The sequence below is a fragment of the Dendropsophus ebraccatus genome, chromosome 8 (assembly GCF_027789765.1).
Source record: "Dendropsophus ebraccatus isolate aDenEbr1 chromosome 8, aDenEbr1.pat, whole genome shotgun sequence".
Lineage (NCBI taxonomy): Eukaryota > Metazoa > Chordata > Amphibia > Anura > Hylidae > Dendropsophus > Dendropsophus ebraccatus.
In genome coordinates, this window is record NC_091461.1 from 19388137 (window position 1) to 19408021 (window position 19885).

A 19885-nucleotide genomic window follows, 5' to 3' on the forward strand; every position below is an offset into this window, starting at 1 on the left:
CCTGGGTCCGACCTCCAAACCCCCTGGCAATCTCCATTTCATCCCCTTGCTTCTGTGTTATGAATAGAGTCGTGGGTATGGCACGTGACCCGCAGCTCTATTCATTCCTATGGAGGTGCCGAAAAGAGCTGAGTAAGCTAGAAGAGCGATGTACTCGGCTTTCTCCAGCGGCCTTATAGGAACGAAGAGAGCCGCTGGAAAGTGCAGAGTAAGCCAGAAGAGTGCTCACTGGGCTTTCTCAAGGATCCATAGGAATAAATAGAGCTGTGGGTCTCGTGCCATACCCGTGGCTCTGTTCATAGCACAGAAGCCCAGGGCCAATACGGAGATCGCTGGGGGGTTTAGAGTTTGAACCCCCCATGATCTCTTACTTGTCCCCTGTCCTCTGGATAGGGGACAAGTTAATTTTTCTTGGAATACCCCTTTAATATTTGACAACCATATAAACTAAACAATGCAATATCAATTATCTGTAGGTAAGAGTTCTCTTTATACAGATCAGCATAATAATGGAATATAAGGGCAAAACTTAGACTCTTTAATTTCTCAATATGCTGAATGCCGTGATCCCTGACTGCGTGTTACATGGGAATATCTCTCAGAACATGTTTATACAGTGCAGCTTATTATGATCATACACGAGGAGCGAAGGTGTCTCTCATGTTGCTGCTTTGATCTTTAAACAGATCATTTGATGCCATTTACTGTCATCTTAGCATCATCCTCTGAAATGTATTGTCTATTACATTCATCAGATGTGTTCAAGAGTGGGTCACCATTACTTTTGATTCTGTCACTCCCTATTGCTGTTAGTGAATGACTTCATTAGGCTCAGGGCTTCAAAGACAAAGATTCTGGGTTGCAAAGTATAAAAGAATTGAATTGCCCAAAGTGAGGTGTCTGGGCAAAACTATGTATAGTGCAGGAACTGCGGGGGCGGTGCAGAACATAGGAAGTCTCTAAACACCTATTGCCCCGCCCCCTCGGATTTTGCAGTTACCCTAACACAGGTTTATGTGGTGATCTAATAGCTTTAGATTGGGGTCCATTGCTCAGCTGTGCCGTATGACCAAGGTAAGAGTAATCTAAGAAATTAGTCATAAATGTATTGGGAATTTCATCAGCAAACGCGGAAGAGGAAATAAAAGTATTTTTACGGCTTGTGGAAAATTCTGAAACTTTCAAACTTTATAGCAGCCAATGATTGAGAACATTCTTGTAAAAGGGTTTAGCCCTAGATTAAAGGGGTACTCCAGCGTGGGGGCCCTTTTGCGCTGGGACCGGGGACGAGGTGGCCGAGGGAAAAGACGTCCACTCACCTCCCCGATTCCAGTGGCGGGTCCTGCATCACGGCGCTCCGGTGCCCGGTTCCCGGCCGCTTCCGGGTGTCTGACGCGGGCCCGAGACGTGACGTCTTAGGTCCACTCAGCCAGTCAGTGATGCGGGACCCGCCGCTGGAACCAGGGAGGTGAGTGGACGTCTTTTCCCTCGGCCACCTCGTCCCCGGTCCCAGCGCAAAAGATCCCCCACGCTGGAGTACCCCTTTAAAAGCTATCCTCTATCTAAAGAATAACTAGCTGGGGGTCCAACTGTACTTGTTGCACTCTTCCATTCACTTTCAACGAGACTTCAAAACATGGCAGAGTGCAACAAGTACAGTTGGACCCCCAGCTAGTTATTCTTTAGATAGAGGATAGCTTTTAAAGGGGTATTCCAGCGTGGGGGATCTTTTGCGCTGGGACCGGGGACGAGGTGGCCTAGGGAAAAGACGTCTACTCACCTCCCCGGTTCCAGCGGCGGGTCCCGCATCACTGACTGGCTGAGTGGACCTAAGACGTCACGTCTCGGGTCCGCGTCAGACACCCGGAAGCGGGCGGGCACCGGAGCACCGCGATGCGGGACCCGCCGCTGGAACCGGGGAGGTGAGTGGACGTCTTTTCCCTAGGCCACCTCGTCCCCGGTCCCAGCGCAAAAGATCCCCCACGCTGGAGTACCCCTTTAAAAGCTATCCTCTATCTAAAGAATAACTAGCTGGGGGTCCAACTCTACTTGTTGCACTCTGCCATGTTTTGAAGTCTCGTTGAAAGTGAATGGAAAAGGTATTTTTGCCTGGGTCAGCAGATGTTTCATTGTTAAATGCGACATTTTTCCACACCTATTTTTCCTGTTTCAGGCACAACCGAACCATGTCCCCATCTTCTTCTTTTATTTCCTTTCCTCTTTACTTACTACATTTATTTGGGCACATAAACCTGCCATGCCATATTAACCAAAACTACCTTATATCATACTAATTTACTGGGGGGGGGGGGGGCGCGCTATCAAATACTTATTTATATTATGTTGCCTTCCACCTTACTTGGTTTGTAGATTGTCATCGGCATACAACTACCAAATTGTTGGTCTCTCTGGAGCAAAATGTTCCTCCCTTTCCCCTTACCTCGGCCCCTTTGACACGTTCCTCTGTCAGGGCCACCTTGCCCCCAACCCTTCTCTTTTCCAATTTTTTTAAAACCCATCTTTCCTGGTCCTCTGCAAATGGCACTTAGCAAACAAGGGCAGAGCCAGATCATTTCTCTCTAATGGTTCTTGGTTTCCTCTTACTTCTCTCAGAGATGCTACTGAACCCTGCCCCCTGGGCTGCACCATTTTCTCACATCCCTTCCTGCTCCTCTTTAATAATTCTGTCACCACATTTTGAATCTTTATGCACAGGCTCAGGCCCTCTCCAACATTCCCTCTCTATTCTCTATGCCATGTTGGGCTCCTCTCCAGACATACCTTGTTTTTTATATCAGGTTGGATAGGAGAGAGACCTTGCTATTGAGCTTAGACACTCAGGTCTCCCTTATCCTCTCCTTGATCCACGCTGCCTCTATATCCAGTCAATACAAAGAAGCCAGCCTTAAAATACTGTTGCGTTGGTGTTGCGTCCCCTCCCACTTACATAGGATCTTCCAAAAGTTCCTTTAATGTGTTGGAGGGGCTGTGGTGAAGAGGGTACCCTTTTCCATACAGTACCTTATGGACCAGTCCAAAACTTTCTAAATTTTGTAAAGCGGTCTGCAGAAGAACGTTATCCTTTGCTGATCATTCTCTCCGTTGTACTCTAGCTTTCTTTCTACTCCATTTATCTGACATCCCCTTGATCTGTGGTTTGCCATCTGATCAATGCAGTGAAAGCCTGTATTCCAGCATTGTGAAGAAGTCCGGAACCGCCCTTCATTACTCTCTGGTTTTATTGGTTTCAGTATATAGATACTGATGAATATAAAGCCCTGGTGGCATTATAACTGCAGGTGAAGTAAAATCATGGCAATGCATGGAACTTTGGTCACATGACCTTCCCTCAGCCAAGCTTCTATAGGGAACTAATAGAAGATTCTGAGAGAAGAGTCTCCCAAGCCCAACCTTTCCTCCTCACAAGGCTGGAACTAGTCTAATCGATTTAGTGCAGTCCTGACCTGAGACGTGTGAGCATCTAGTCAGACTCATGAGGCCACTGGAGTTTTTACCCAAAATTGTCTATAGTCTATGCAAAGAGGGAAATCATCTAAAAATTCAGCTACAAGAGGGAGAATCGTCTAGTCAGAAGAGGGAATAGCTGAGCAAGGACTCTCCTGCCAACACTTGACTCTTTGTTGGCTTCCAGACTTTTTTTGTGCAGACCCCCACTTACAAAAAGGTTTTACAGGTTCATAGGGGGCATACATAAAAATACATAAAAGTTATCCGAAACATTACAAGAAACTGCAGGAGAGACCTCTACTGCCGGCTGCTATAAACTACTCGACCCTTGTCCTCATGGGCACCACATTAAAGGATGTTAGAAACTTGAAGAAACCTTTTATTACATAACGGTTAAGACTTACAGAAGACGGGACAAACCATGTAGAAATGTGTATTCCATCTTTTTGTTTCTACATAAAACTTTAGGTGGTTCACTGCTGAGCTTTCCCCTAGTGGTGGCTGCAGGACAGGACAGAATTGTGTCATCGTGCTGTGTCTGTGCAGCTGATCTGAAAAATAGCTCAGACTTCTATACCGATACGTAATGTAATTAATCAGCACAGAATTTTGGACCTAAATATGTCATGATGGTATTAAAAGGTGGAGATTCACCATGTGGAGTACAGAAAATAGCATGTAGGCTTGTTGTGTAACATTGTTACACAACCGTGAGTTATGGGGGGCGCTCAAGACCAAACCACCCATTCCATTAACCCTTCAGCAAAGAGATTGTGGTAGCATTGGCTATGGTTTTTAGCCATCTAAAGTATAATCTGACATCTGAGGTCAACATTTTCCCGTTTAAATCTACATATGGTATTGGTTAACTTTGCTTTTCTGTTAATTTTATTATTATTTTTTTTATATCTTTCATGTTTTTGTTGCCCTTGAAATCAGACAGAAGTTTGGCATTTTCCTGCAGTCAGGTGACTAGAGAGAAGTGAACCCTGAGCACACTCGGGTTTGTCCGAACCTGAATGCTCAGTATTTGAAACACTCAAGCAATTGATTACTGGTGACTGAAGAAGTTGGATGCAGCCCTAGGGAGTCCTGGAGAACCTTGATACTGTAGCCATGTTTTCCAGGCAGCCACAGGGCTGCATCCAACATCTTCAGTCACCAGTAATCAATTGCTTGAGTGTTTGGGTTTGGACAAACCCGAGCATGCACACGGTTCACTCATCTCTACAGCCGACCTTTAACTGTGTTAATGGCATCTGTGTTACACCACCCATAGGTAACCAGACACCGATTCTGCATTACAGCCTGCATTATACTCTAGAGCTGCATTTACAATTTTGCCAGCTTCAGTACTAACATTTTTCAATGTTCCATGCTCTCTATACAGAGCTTTTCTGGTGGTCTGCTTTCAAGGAATTGTCATTGTTAGTCCAGGCACTGCTCAGTCATCTGATGTTCTCCCACTACTTCATAGGAGCTCAGCTAGGTGATAAAGGTACGGATAATGACAAGCTTGTTGACTGTTTTCAAGGGCAATTAGCCAAATGATTAATGAAGCTCTGGAGTATAATACAGGATGTAACTCGGGATCAGTAATGTAATGTATATACACAGTGACCCCACCAGCAGAACAGTGAGTGCAGCTCTGGAGTATAATACAGGATGTAACTCGGGATCAGTAATGTAATGTATATACACAGTGACCCCACCAGCAGAACAGTGAGTGCAGCTCTGGGGTATAATACAGGATGTAACTCAGGATCAGTAATGTAATGTATATACACAGTGACCCCACCAGCAGAACAGTGAGTGCAGCTCTGGGGTATAATACAGGATGTAACTCAGGATCAGTACAGGATCAGTAATGTAATGTATGTACACGGTGACCCCAGCAGCAGAATAGTGAGTGCAGCTGTGGAGTAAAATACAGGAAGAAGCTCAGGATCAGTTTTGATATTATATCAGTATATAATGGGAAACACATCCCCTTTAAGAATACTGTATGGTGGACCTACAGGGAAGCTGGAATACATTCATATGTCATAGACTATAATTATAATGCGCAATAAGTTGCCTTCTAACCTATGGTTAGCCCTGTACGTAGTGATTTAGGTGCTATTACTAAGTGTGAACTTGGTCTTACAGTGACCTCTAGATTTCTTGAAACCTTGTACACACATAAACTACACATAGAGAAGACCAGGTTCAGGTTGGAGAATGCTTGTTCTTTATTGTCCTTCCCTCTCTAGATCTGGACAATCCTGGAGGGGTTACCTTACACTGTATGGCACCACAGGCATTTGGCACCAAGTTCATCAGACATCACTGTTAGCACTACACTAGTGGCTACTACACAAGCATTTTGACACCAGGCTTAGTATAGTAAAAAAATACTAATATATTACTCCTTTAAGGAATGTCACCCATTGCATTACAGAGTTAATATTGTGCAGTACCAGATTCTGAGGTTTTCTGTTTGCTTTGTTAAAGAGGGTGGTCCATGATTATATAGAAGGGGCCGCTCTTTTTTTTTTTTTCTTTTTTTTACCAGAAACATTGCCACTATTATCCATAAGTAGAGAAGAGCAAACTTACAGTAAAAAGCTTCCATATGCATCCATCTTGGATGAACTTACTGTAACTTTGTTCATCTCTAGCTATGAGCTGTTCTGGTATAGCAGTATCCAAATGAATAGAACTGAGCAGCAATTCCAGAGGCAGCCATTGGGCAAGAGTGGCGCTGTATTGACAAAAACAGACTTTTTAAAAAATTTTTGGGGAAACCCTTATGACATAATTTGATGTAGGAACTTCCAATAAAAGGGCTTATCATATTTTTAGCTTATACCCATCACCTCCTCATTGTGGCTCACGAAATAAAAATAAAAAAAAAAAAGAAAAGAAAAAAAAAGTTGGGAATCTACGTAATACAAGAAAATCGTATAAAAAAACAACATTAATCAGTCGTATTTCACAGACAAAAGAAAGTGCTTTATGAAAGTGATGCGATGATCCCCTACTTTTTTTTTTTTTTTACCGTTACCTCTTTCTAGGAGAAGTTAAAGAATCGGAAAGTATATTTGTAGAACATTCTGCGCTATACAAAAATAAAAATAATGCAATACTGTCACAATGGTTACAAAAAGAAAAACAAAAAAAAAATCTAACTCCAGAAACAAAATAGACATAAAGCTTCCTTCGCACTCCGTGTAAATCTATCCACATTGTGTATAAATACATTTTGTGTTTTTTAAAAAAATCTCTATCTACACATTTACCCTCTACACATATACCTTCTCTATACCTCTCCCAAAGATTACAACACTATACAACCAGTCAGCATGTGTGTGCCTCTCTCAATGCAGTAGGTACTGTTTATACATATAATTTTTGTCGAATGCCACAGACATTAAGATGTTCACACATCTGAAAGGGAAGCAGAGTCCAGTTTTACAGAATGTATTGTCCACTTTTTTTTTTTTTTTTTTTTAAATTTTGATTTTTTTTTTTCCTTTTAAATCCGGTGTGGTATGATCTACGATGATCCAGTCCATTGAGATCCTACATACACTGGGAACAGGCGCACTTTGTTGGCTTTTCTACATCTTCCATAAAAGAGGAGCCGTCGCTGCACGTGAACACGTACTTCCTGCTCCTCATGCGTAATCCTGTGCAGCAGCCCTGGTTGCTGCAGGATCCACGGCATTCAATCCAGGATACCACACGTGTGGTTTGGCAAATGGCATACCCCCTCTGCACTTGGTAGAAATCCTTCATGGGCTCGCCTCTACATTCTGACTCTGAAATTAAGGAGAACACATTGAATTGTGTTAGTAAAGGGAATACTAAAGGGAATCTATCATCACTACAGGTCATCGGGTGGTCCCTGGAAACTTCTCTCTGTCCCACCATCCTTGACTGATAGAATTTTCCTTATACTCAAACAGGGGGGATCTATTGGCTAAGACTGAAGCCTCTGGGACTAAAGACTTATGGTTCAGGCAGGGATATCAACTTAAAGGGCCGGAACCACTTTTTTCCCAGTAGCCTCAATGGCTAACCATGCCTGAGACTATATGACTCAAATCCCGCTTCAGACCAGGAAGTGGTGGGAGACAAGGGGCTGGAGAAGCGAAAGGCGGTCGGCATTGCTGAGAAGTCAAGTAATTGTTTTCACCCACCCCCTCCCTGGCAATTGTGGAAAAAAAGGGGTCCCAGTTACAGTACCCCTTTAAAAAGGACATGTAATATCTTCAAAAAAAAACAAAAACCATTAGCTCTCATCGTCTAGGACTAGGTGCTAATTTATTGGTAAAGCACTTTTTTTCCCCCTACCTCCTCTCTTTTTCCCAGTTAGTGATGGCACCCAATATGCTAAAGAGTCCATAAACCAGTTCTGAACAGACAGAACATTTAGGTTCCCCACCCCATTGCCAAACGAGCAGTGGTGACCACCCACATATTGTAGCAGTCTATGAACTGTCAAGCGGAAGGTCAAAACTACTTTCAACCAAGTGTGAACCTGACTGTTGAATTCACCAAGATAAAAGCAATGGTGTCCAGTTGACAATCCATAAGCATGTACAGATGGGCAAAGACTGTCAAGGGGGCGGTCACCAATGCTCATTCGTCAAAGGGATGTGAACCTGAGTTCTTTCCTTATTGTGAACTAGTGATCACCCAGTAGACAGTCTATGCCAACCTGCCATCACTTTTATGCTAACTAAACCATTGGGGTGGTCCCTGGTGGCCTCTTATACTCAAATCAATCAGGGATAGTGGGGTGGAGAAAAAGTGCTTGGGACTGCCCCAATGTCTCGTGGTTCAGACCGCATGAAGGGGATGACAGGTTTGCCTTTATCAGTTTTTACTGGTGCCCCCTCTCTTTCATATAAACATTTTTTTTTTTTTTGCCGTGCCACCCTTACCTACCCTGATCACAAGTGTCACCCACGTAGCCGTTGTCACACTCGCAGTAGGCTTCGCCCACGTCTGAGATCTGACAGCGCCCATGCTGGCACTGCAGGTTCTTACAGGGATTATAGAGCTCTCCTCCTTGCTGATTGCAGAGGGCCCCCTTATACCCGTCTTGGCACAGGCAACTGTAGGTCACAGAGTCCAGGGGCATGCAGGTCCCGTGTACACACCTGTGAACAGAACAAACTTCATTTAAGCAAATGTATACATTTTTATAAATAGTTACACATGGATCCTATCTGCTCATTTGTTTTTCTTATGGTCCTGAAATTTAGGCCCCGCACCCCTCCCCCGGACTGGCTCAGGTTTCCGTTAACATTTTTGTAAGTAGAGGAACTAAAAGCTGAGACTGGAGATTCCCCTGTATTACTTTTACCATACTTACTTATGTCCTATGCAGGGGTTGGTTATTTGTTGGTCGCAATGTGGGCCCATCCACCCCGTCTCGCAGTGACAGACTGGTCCATTGACAGCGTTGGGCTGACAGATGCCGTGAAGACAGAAGAGCTTTCTGCATGGCTCACATCCTGGTACAACTCCGGGTTTCATCTGAGTCTTGGTGAAGTCCTGGAGCTCGTTGTTAATATACAGGTTGCGGATGCAGCCATGGAAACTGGTGCCATTGAGAATCTGCCATAATCTGAAAGCAGCGGAGTTGACATCCACCGGCATACCTGGGACAAGAAAGAAAAGCAATGACCGTGAGCTACTGTAGAGGTGATGGTCATAGTCACATTGCCTCTAAGAGATGATCTAACAGTAGATCAGTTATATCTATGTGTAATCTTTGCTACATGTAGAGTATGGTTGGCTGTTAGGATCCCATTGATTATTTTTTGCATAGTTATAAAAAAAAAATTAATAAAATAAAAAACAAGTAACACTCTACAATTTTAGAAAAGCAATCGGTTATTCTATTTAAGATTAGGGGGCCATCGCCGGTTTAGGTGTCTACTTAATTTGCATATTTTTGAAATATTCAAATTAGATTTTTTTTTTTAAAGGAGCACTCCAGAAAAAAAGAAGTGATAAACTATGACAAAACCCAAAGAGACAGGGCATGACTTTTTTCTTTTATGATCTTTAATTAAAGGCCCTTGTACACCTTCAATAGCCGACAGTCGAACAATCGCCCGGACATCAGTTATCGCCCCACCGTCCATCCTCCCCACACTCAGGAACGTTGAGCACGGTCAAGTATTCCTGTGTTCTCAATAGGGAGCAGTAGACAACAACAAGAGCGCTCTTGCTTCGGCTTATCGCTCTCTGAACAAAGGGGTTTTCCACCACGGCCAACCCTTATCCCCACTGACATCATCTGTTGCTGGTTGTTCAGAATGGTCCCGTACATGATAGACCAAGAGGGACAAGTTTGGCCGCCTAAGGTGTATGGAGACCTTAAGAGGGGCTTACTGGATCGTATGGTTACAGAGATGAGTGCAACTCAAGCATGCTGGTCTGGTTGAGTCTGGTCGCTCTGCATTTGAATAGTGGTGGCTGAACAAGTTGGATGTAGCCCCAGGGAGTCCTGGAAAACATGGATACAGCCTATGGCCTATGGTGTATCCATGTGTTACAGGCAGCCAACTGGTATTCAAATGTTGAGTGACCAGACCAGAGCATGCTCGAGTCTGGTCGCTCAACCTTTGAATAGCGGTGGCTGCAGAAGTTGGATGCAGACTTAGGGAGTCCTGGAAAACAAAGATACATCCTATGGCCTATGACTGTAAGCCAACATCTTCAGCCAACTGGTATTCAAATGCTGAGTGACCAGACGAGAGCATGCTCGAGTAGCGCTCATCTCTATTAGGCAAGCATCTCCTGATAGCCCTCGTGGTAGCCTTTAATTACATAGTGTATTATGACTCCAGTTCATCCATACATTATAGCTCTTACCTCCTACATACAGGGGGGCTTCGCTGTTAAGAGTGTATTGTTTCCCGAAGTTGTCCATGGTCATGGGGGCACCTCCGTCAATGGACAGATTAACCATCTGGTCAAAGGTAACTAACTCCACTGTATGGAACTGGCCGTCATTGATAGTCTCTGCGCTGGAGAAGAGGAATTGTCAGGAATACTCCCTCATTATCCTTCTATTCAGACAATAATGACTCCCGGGGGAATGTTACGAATGGTCTGCTAATTCTAAATTAAAGAGTGACAGTGTGGGCATATGGTGCACCGTGCCATCTGCCGACGGCCCAGCTCCAGTAATCCCCCATCAAACAATGGTATCAGTATCAGATCACTAACCGATCTCAGACAGACATCTATAATAAATCTCCCCGTAACTCCCTAGGCCTGATTTATGGCGCTGCAGGTGGAGACGCACATGTGGCAGACATTGGATTTCATCTAGTTTTGCTAAAATTACCATCAAAGACGAATAATTTACATGTTGTTGTCAACCAATCTGCGCCACCCTCAACAATGCGGATTGTCACTCGATATCTGCAGACCTGGGAGGGTTTACTCTCTCGTATATATAGGGATTAGAGAGGGACAAAGAGCTATTGTGATCAGGCTTAGATCCCAAATATTACAGAGGACTTTACTTAAAATTAAAAACTCCACCTTTCCCGAATAGAATATTTGTGAGAAACAGCGCCACTCTTGTCAATGGGCTGTGTCTGGTACTGCAGATCAGTCTCAATGGCTGAATACTAGACACAGTCTATGAACATGAGTGGTGATGTTAGCTTCTTTTTTTTTTTAACACCATGTTTTTCAAATCTCAAATAACCCTGTTAAAGCTCTGGTGACAACTTGTGAAAGCTGTAATGGTAGCCCCCGGGCTATGCTCACACTGCCATTGGAGCTTCCATTCATGTAGAGCTATTCTTGCCATGAAGATTATGGAAGTCAAAACAGAACTGCATTTAGCCCAGTTAAGTCAATGTGCTCCATACAATGGATCCTGCACATCGCTGCTACTGATGAATGAAACACATCCTAGGCCCTGTTCACACAGTGTTACTGGTAATAGTCACAGGTCTTACCTATAGATGGCGGAGCTGGGGAAGCTCCCGGGGTCATAGCTGACTCTCACGTGACCCTGATATAACTCTACAGCCATGTGGTCGCGATCGCCATTGTAGAGGAGAATGCCATTGTCCTCGGCGGTTGATACCTGCACATTGTATGGAGACAGTGAATAACATGGACTCTACATATAAAAATCTACTGCCCATCCCCACAATTATTCTCACTGAATAGATCCTGATTGTGAATAATAAGTCCACTTATGAAGACGCCGCATATAACATCCTTATCATGGGATTAAAGAGAACCTTTGGCCAGCTGCTGACAGTGTGATTTGGGTCATTTAATACTCATTCTATACATGTGTGTGATATGCGGGTCTGAGCACCATGTTTATTTACATTTTAAACTCTGCTGGAGCCATTGGGGAGTCAAGGAGTTGTCTCTCTGCATTCATCTCTTCCCCTGCTGCAAGCACGCCTCCTGTCTGATGATTGACAGTTCTTCCTGCTGGGGTGGGCGGGCTTTCAGTCACCAGACAGGAGGCGTGCTTGCAGTAGGGGAAGAGATGGATGCAGACAGGTATCTTCGACTCAGAGCTGTTGTGTAATTCTTTGGCGATGGGTAACTAGAATACGTCTTGATTCCATAAAGCATTTTACCAATAAATTATATTTTCATTTACCCATGTCTAAAGCTAACTAGTTACTGAACATTCTAGGTAACTTTTTCCTTTATCATTTTTCATCTTTCCTTTTTTCCTTGTTTATGGCAGTCAGGTACTTGACATGAGGACGCCTGCACAAATGTCAGTATGTATACCAAACAAGTGTCACACCTGCCTATCTTGACCCATACAGACAGTCATGTGTTCAGCTGGAGTTGGGAGATCCAACTATTAAAAAGTGATCTTATAAAATATACCTAATCAGTAAAACACAGATTTATTAGGTGATTGGTGAACATATTGGCATCTCTTTAGGTGACAAACAGAAGTCACACCTGCTTATCTTGACCCATACAGACGGGATTGGGAGATACATCTATAATTTGTGACATCTAAGGAGGCATTCACACGTCTGCAAAAAACTGGCCGTGCACGAACAGTATTCTGCAGACTTAAACTCGGAGCTTCCTACATCATGATTCATTATGCAGTACTGCAGTAACAGCTGGAATGATCTTTTCTGACGCCGGCCATTCCGTGACCCAGCCGGGTCACGGAACGGCCGGTCTCTCACAAGGTCTGAACATGGCCATATAGTTAAAATATGCCAAATCTATAAAGCACGGAATTCCAATTTAAAGTACAGATTTCCAGGTGACTGCCACAGAGATTCTCAAAGAGATGCCAATATGTACACCAAACAGATGTCACACCTGCTTATCTTGACCCATACAGACACTCCCGTACAGCTGGGATTGGGAGATACAGTAATAAATGTGATTTTTAATACATAAAATATTCTAAATCTGTAAGAGCACAGACTTTCAGGTGACAGAGATAGCTGAAGAGCTGCCAGTATTTACATGAAACAGATGTCACACCTGCCTATCTTGACCCATACAGACGGTGGGATTGGAAGCTACTTCTGTAAAAAAATGATCTCTCATACTGTACATAACATATCTCTACTGCTAATCCGGCCTGTTTGATTGATGCCAATGTTATTGTATCACTAGATCATGAGACGTTAGGTTGCCTATTCCTCCGCTCGCTGATCTCATTGTTTCCTCATGTTTTACATTCACTTGTGTGTGTTGTAGTTATACCAACTTTGTTTTTGGAGTGATGTGTTTGCAAACTGTGATGTGATGACCTCAGCACCGCCAAGCAGATGGCCTGGGATTCTTCAATTCGCTGACAATTCGCACCGCGCATGATACGATTAATAGCTTATTTACACCTACCTGAAGAGTGATGTTTGCCCGGGGCCAGTTCTGTAGGTCTGTGAATTGCAGGTAGGTGTCTCTATCCACAAAATTCACACTCAATAGTTTCTCGCACCTGTTCCCCCCGAAGCCTGGGAGACACTGGCACACCGCGCTGTTCCCCAAGTCGATGCACTTGGCTCCGTTCTGGCAGTCGGCTAGCTTACAGGGGTTTGTCAGGGTGGAGGCTTGTGATGGCATCTCGCAGAGCTGCCCGCTGAGAGACGAGAGAGAGAGAAATATATTATATCTGAATAATCATCGACACAGGAAACCCTATCTACCCCATCCATATATTAACTCTGTTCTAAGGAGCTATTCTCAACATTCTAATGTTAAAAACTTTTATTATATCAGCAATGTGACGCAGTCCTGTTCCCGGCAGATGCAGCAGAGCTGAGTTAGTTCATCCAGGATTAAAGGGGTTAACCAGCGAAAAATTATATCTGCTGGTTACAGAAAGTTATATCGATTTGTAACGTACTTCTATTTAAAAATCTTAAGTGTTCCCACACTTATCAGCTGCTGTATGTCCTGCAGGAAGTGGTGTATTCTTTCCAGTCTGACACAGTGCTCTCTGTTGCCACCTCTGTCCATGTCTGGAACTGTCCACAGCAGGAGAGAATTTTTATGGGGAATTGCTGCAGCTCTGCTCAGTTCCTGTCTCTGACAGAGGTGGCAGCAGAGAGCCGAAAACAACATTTCCTGCAGGACATACAGCAGCTGATAAGTATGGGAACACTTAAGATTTTCAAATAGAAAAAAATTACAAATCTGTAAACTTTCTGAAACCAGATGATTTGAAAGAAAAAGATTTTCACTGAAGTACCCCTTAATAAACACGGCTTCTTTCTTTTAGAAACAGAACCACTACTGTCCTCAGTTTGAGTGCGGGATTGCAGCACATTCAATTGAAGTGAATGCAGCTAAGATGTAATACCGCACACAGCCTGAGGACAGGGATGGCACTGTTTTTTTTTTAATGGAAAAAGTAGCTTAAATTATTCTAATCCTGGAAACCCCCTTTAACTCTTTGGTAATATATCGCTACACCAGGGGTAGGGAACCTTGGCTCTTCAGCTGTTGCAAAACTACAACTCCCATCATGCTTGGACAGCCAAAGCTTTAGCTTTGGCTGTCCAGGCATGATGGGAGTTGTAGTTTTGCAACATCTAGAGATCCAAGGCTTCCTATCCTGTGTTACAGCAATGTGACAACTTCCAGAACTGTCTATTCTTATTGCACTAGTCCCTTATATCCTGTTTTAAAGGATTTTTTTTGGTCTTCTTGAATTTCCAGGTTGCGTGCTAATATATGACAGAGGACATCGCTGTGACACCAACAATGAGATTCCAGCTTTCCACTTCTGTTCGTCTCTTTAAGCTTTATTAAGAGGATTTTAGTCTATGGGATTTTGGCCAAGAATAGTTAAGTAATACAAGAAACAGGGACTGGCGGTAAATTCCCCTACGAGTGTCTATGCGGAGTATTAAGTATATGCGGACGTCACACAGCAGCCAAAGCACAAGACACATGACCAAAGAGTTTTTTATGTTAAATCTGCACCTCTCAATGGGGCCTCTGTAAAGAGGATTTCATCCTGAAAACTCCATAAATTCTCCTGCAAATAGACCTTCTTAAAGGGGTTATCCAGTGCTACAAAAACATGGCCACTTTTCCCCCTCCCTTGTCTCCAGATTGGGTGGGGTTTGAAATTCAGCTCTATTGAAGTAAATGGAGCTTAAAGGGATTATCTAGCGAAAATATTTTTTTCTTTCAAATCAACTAGTGTCAGAAAGTTATATAGATTTGTAATTTACTTCTATTAAAAAAAAAACCTCAAGTCTTCCCATACTTATCAGCTGCTGTATGTCCTGCAGGAAATGTTTTATTTTCAGTCTGACACAGTGCTCTCTGCTGACATCTCTGGCCGAGACAGAAACTGTCCAGAGCAGGAGAGAGTTTTCTATGGGGATTCATATAAAACCGAGACAGAGTTCCTGTCTCGGCCTGAGATGTCAGCAGAGAGCACTGTGTCAGACTGAAATTAAAACACTTCCTGCAGGACATCCAGCAGCTGATAAGTATGGGAAGACTTGAGATTTTTTTAATAGAAGTAAATTACAAATCTTTATAACTTTCTGATATCAGTTGATTTCAAAGAAAAAGATTTTCACTGGACAACCCCTTTAAGCTCCATTTACTTCAAAACAACTTTTTTGAAACCCCACCCAATCTGGAGACAAGGGAGGGGGAAAAGTGGCCATGTTTTTGTAGCTCTGGATAACCCCTTTCAGTATGGCCGGCATTAGCGCTCCGGGGGGAGGAGGAGTTCTGCTCTACTGGAAGTAATTTTGGCCTCATTGTATAGGATGCATATCCTGATATACAGGTAGGGGGCAGTCTCTTCTTACCTGAACCCCTCTGTGCACTGACATGAGTAGCCGTTCACCTCGTCCAGGCACTGGGCATTGTTCTGGCAGCGATGGTCCTTGCAGTCATCATAGTTGAGGCTGCAGTTGTCCCCTATATAGCCCGGAGCACATTCACATCTAGGAGAAGATACAGGCAGTGGTCATGGCTTAATGACTAGTTTATTTGCAACATCAATAAAGAGCTATCTGTCATCATATAATGTGCAGAACATAGTTTCAGAAAGTTATACAGATTTCTAATTTACTTCTATTTAAAAATGTTGAGTCTTTCAGTACTCATCAGCTGCTGTATGTCCTGCAGGAAGTGGTGTATTCTCTACAGTCTGACACAGTGCTCTCTGCTGCCACCTCTGTCCATGTGAGGAACTGTAAACAGCCAAATATGTTTTCTATAGCAGTGCTCCAGTATTCAGGCCTCACCAACAGGTCATGTTTTGAGGATTTCCCATACAAAGATCACCTGCGATAATACCTGACGCACTGAGTATAATGATATCTCCTGTGAAATACTAAGGAAATCCTCGAAACATGACCTGTTGCTGAGGCCTGAGGACTGGAATTGAGAAGCACTGTACTATAGGGATTTGCTACTGCTCTGGAGAGCACTGTGTCAGACTGGAGAGGATACACCATTTCCTGCAGGACATACAGCTGCTGATAAGTACTTGAAGACTGGAGATTTTTAAATAGAAATAAATTACAAATCTGTATAACTTTCTGACACTAGTTGATTTGAAAGAAAAATGTTTTGCTGGAGTTACCCCTTAAAGTGCCATAAGATACCAGATATTTGTTACTTCTTTGACCCTTGACCTCTTGAGCTTCCTTTCCCGTTTGACCCTGCCCATGTTATTGCATTGCATTTCTGATACAATGGGGGAGATTTATCAAACATGGTGTAAAGTGAAACCGGCTCAGTTGCCCCTAGCAACCAATCAGATTCCACCTTTCATTTTCCAAAGAGTCTGTGAGGAATGAAAGGTGGAATCTGATTGGTTGCTAGGGGCAACTGAGCCAGTTTCACTTTACACCATGTTTGATAAATTTCCCCCAATATATGCTTTCCAGTCATATTCTGGGTTGGTCACTTACTTTGGACCCTCAGCAGTGGAGATGCATTTGGAGTCGGTGTGACAAGGGTTAAGCTCTGCTGAACAAAAGTCCAACAACTGTTCGCAGTAATCTCCTGCACCAGAGAGAAAACAGGAAGGGAAAAAAAGTTTAGATACCTGGTATTCAAGAAGATTAGTTAGTTGTAAGATAATGGGGTATAGGAGCAAGTAGCCTATCCTATTCAACGTCCGTCCAAAATTTCATTCGTTTTCGGCCCATTTACAATGTACAGGAGCAGGGACACCTGTCAAAGACTGAAGTCCCTGCTCCTGGTCACTGGGTGGTGATGTATACACTGCCACCTAGAGGTAAATGGCGATGCTGACAAAATGACAGGAGGCAGAGAGGGGTTGTTGTATGGGTGGTGCATGGGGATGGGAGAAATAGGAAAATCTGAGCAAGGGCCGCAAAGACTACTGGGAAAGCCAGAGTTCCCCTTTAAATGCATTTTTGCTTATTATACAGTTGACCGTGTATTGACTAAAGCACAGGTGTCGTCCAGGCATGATGGGAATTGTAGTTTCGCAACAGATGGAGGGCCGTAAGCTATGGGATGCCGAGAGCTACACAATATGAGTAACAGCCATGATAGAATATTCTGAATAAAGAAACATTTACCTGTGTATTGTGGAGGACACTGACAGGTATACGTGTTTATCCCATCTATGCAGGTGGCGCCATTCTCGCAGTCACTGTACTTGCATTCATCTCTGTTGATGGCACAGGTCGGACCATCGAAACCTTCGGCACAGGCACATCTGAGGGGGACAGGATGCAGCCATAGGTCACACAGGCATAGTTGCCAACAGTCACGATTTCGCCGGGACTGTCCCGATTCTGAGGAGACAGCCCCGGTAAAACCATGTCCCGGGTATGTCCTGGGAAGCTCCGCCCCACCGTGGTAAGCCCTGCCCCCTTCCAGAGCAAGTGATGTCACTCATGCAGGGCAGGGAGAGGAATGGCTGGGGGACTAGAGGAACCATACTGGTGAGGTAAGTATAGCTTTTTTTGTTTTAAATACAGATGATGGGACAAAAGGATGCTGGAGGGGGTACTGGTATGATGATGAAGGGACAGGAGGAGGATGAAGAGGGAAGTAGTTTGATGATGAGGGGCAGGAGGATGAGAGGGGTAGTACTATAATGATGGAAGGGCAGGAGGATGGAGAGGGTAGTACTATATTGATGAAAGGGCAGGAGGATGATGAAAGGGTAGTAATATGATGATGAGGGGCAGGAGGATGATGAAGGGGTAGTAATATGATGATGGAGGGGTAGGAGGATGAAGGGGGTAGTAGTATGATGATGGAGGGGGAAGGAGGATTGGAGAGGTAGTACTATGATGATGGAAGGGCAGGAGGATGAAGAGGGTAGTAGTATCATGATGCAGTGGCAAGTAGGAGGATGAAGGGGTAGTAATATGATGATGGAGGGGCAGGAGGATGAAGGGGGTAGTAGTATTATGATATGGGGTGCAGCAGAATCATATGGGTACAAAATACCAGTATATACAGTCAGTCAGTAAAGTGCGATCTCTGAGTCTCAGCCTGCTCTGAGTGGGGTGTGTAATATACTGGGGACCTGTAACGGGGGGGTGTTATATGCTGGGGACCTGAAACTGGGGTGTGTAATATACCGGGGACCTAATACTGGGGTGTGTAATATGCTGGGGACCTGAAACTAGGGTGTGTAATATACTGGGGACCTAATACTGGGGTGTGTAAAATACTGGGGACGTTATACTGGGGTGTGTAATCTACTAGGGACCTAATACTGGGCAGTGTAATATATTGGGGACCTAGTATAGGAAGCCGTTCTCCATGTCTCGTATGTCCCACAGTTATAGGGAGCACTTCCAGCCCCTTCATCTGTCACATATCCTGACATAAAAATCTCCCTGCGATCTCCTATATGTTTACTTAGCATACATATAACCTGGAGGCTCGGGCTTTTTAGCTATATAGTAAAAGTGACAGATAAATCTTGTATATTCCTAGTGCAGCAGTGAATATAAATCCCAGCCCAATATGGATGAACATGGCGCCTTACTGGGAACAAGCTGAATTACTTGTGACAAAATGCATAGGCCATTTATGTAGCAGGGTAACACATTATACCGCCAGCGTGCCAGGAGAAGGGGGGGCTTTATATGTTACAACTCCTATGGGAGCTCTCCGGGGTTAGGCTGGTGATACAGGCATGAGAAACGCCAAGGAAAATGCCAACTGAGCCATAGCCCAGTGGTTTCATTTCCTATAGGCCCCAGAGGAGTAAGCTAGATTACAACCAGCCTTAGGTAAGCACAGGTATTAAAGGGGTGCTCCAATGGAAAAAAAAATCTTTCAAATAAACTAGTGACAGAGATTTGTAATTTACATCTATTAAGAAATCTCCAGTCTTCCAGTACTTATCAGCTTTTTTTTTGCAGGAGTACCCCTTTAAACCTGCAGCCCTCCAGCTGCTGCAAAACTACAATTACCCTCATGCTTGGACAGCCGTACCCAAAGCTTTGGGATTGTAGTCTTCCAACAGTAATGCTGGGTTTACACGGAACGATTATCGTGCGAATTTGCACGATAACGATAACGATCGAATTCGAACGATAATCGTACGTGTAAACGCGGTGAACGACGAGCGAGAAATCGTTCATTTTGATCTTTTAACATGTTCTTAAATCGTCGTTCGACGTTCGCATAAAAATTCGCCGATTGTTCCGTGTAAACAGTCGTTCACTGATTTTACCTATGTGTGAGATAGGCTTAAGCGATCGGAAAACGAATTTTCTGTACGATATACCGTTCCATCTAAATGCTGATCGTTATAAAAAAAAAATTGTTACTTCGAAATCGTTAATCGTACGATTGGGCGAATTATCGCTCCGTGTAAACCCAGCATAAGGGTCCATTTACACAGAAAGATTATCTGACAGATTATCTGCCAAAGATTTGAAGCCAAAGCCAGGACTGGATTTGAAAA

General features: G+C 43.8%; 1 protein-coding gene across 5 annotated transcripts in view; it reads right to left on the reverse strand.

Annotated features, from left to right (window-relative positions):
- Positions 1-5675: 5675 nt before the first annotated feature.
- Positions 5676-19885, reverse strand: part of SLIT1 (slit guidance ligand 1) — a 259852-nt gene continuing 245642 nt past the window's right edge. For all 5 annotated transcript variants that reach the window (XM_069979970.1, XM_069979973.1, XM_069979971.1 and 2 more), the window contains 9 exons: positions 17529-17668; positions 16890-16983; positions 15777-15914; positions 13342-13579; positions 11448-11578; positions 10345-10499; positions 8834-9122; positions 8404-8618; positions 5676-7271 (listed from right to left, as the gene is read on the reverse strand). In XM_069979970.1, the coding sequence (XP_069836071.1) occupies positions 7033-7271; positions 8404-8618; positions 8834-9122; positions 10345-10499; positions 11448-11578; positions 13342-13579; positions 15777-15914; positions 16890-16983; positions 17529-17668 (1639 nt within the window). In that variant the 3' untranslated portion in view covers positions 5676-7032. The remainder of the gene's footprint in view (positions 7272-8403; positions 8619-8833; positions 9123-10344; positions 10500-11447; positions 11579-13341; positions 13580-15776; positions 15915-16889; positions 16984-17528; positions 17669-19885) is intronic.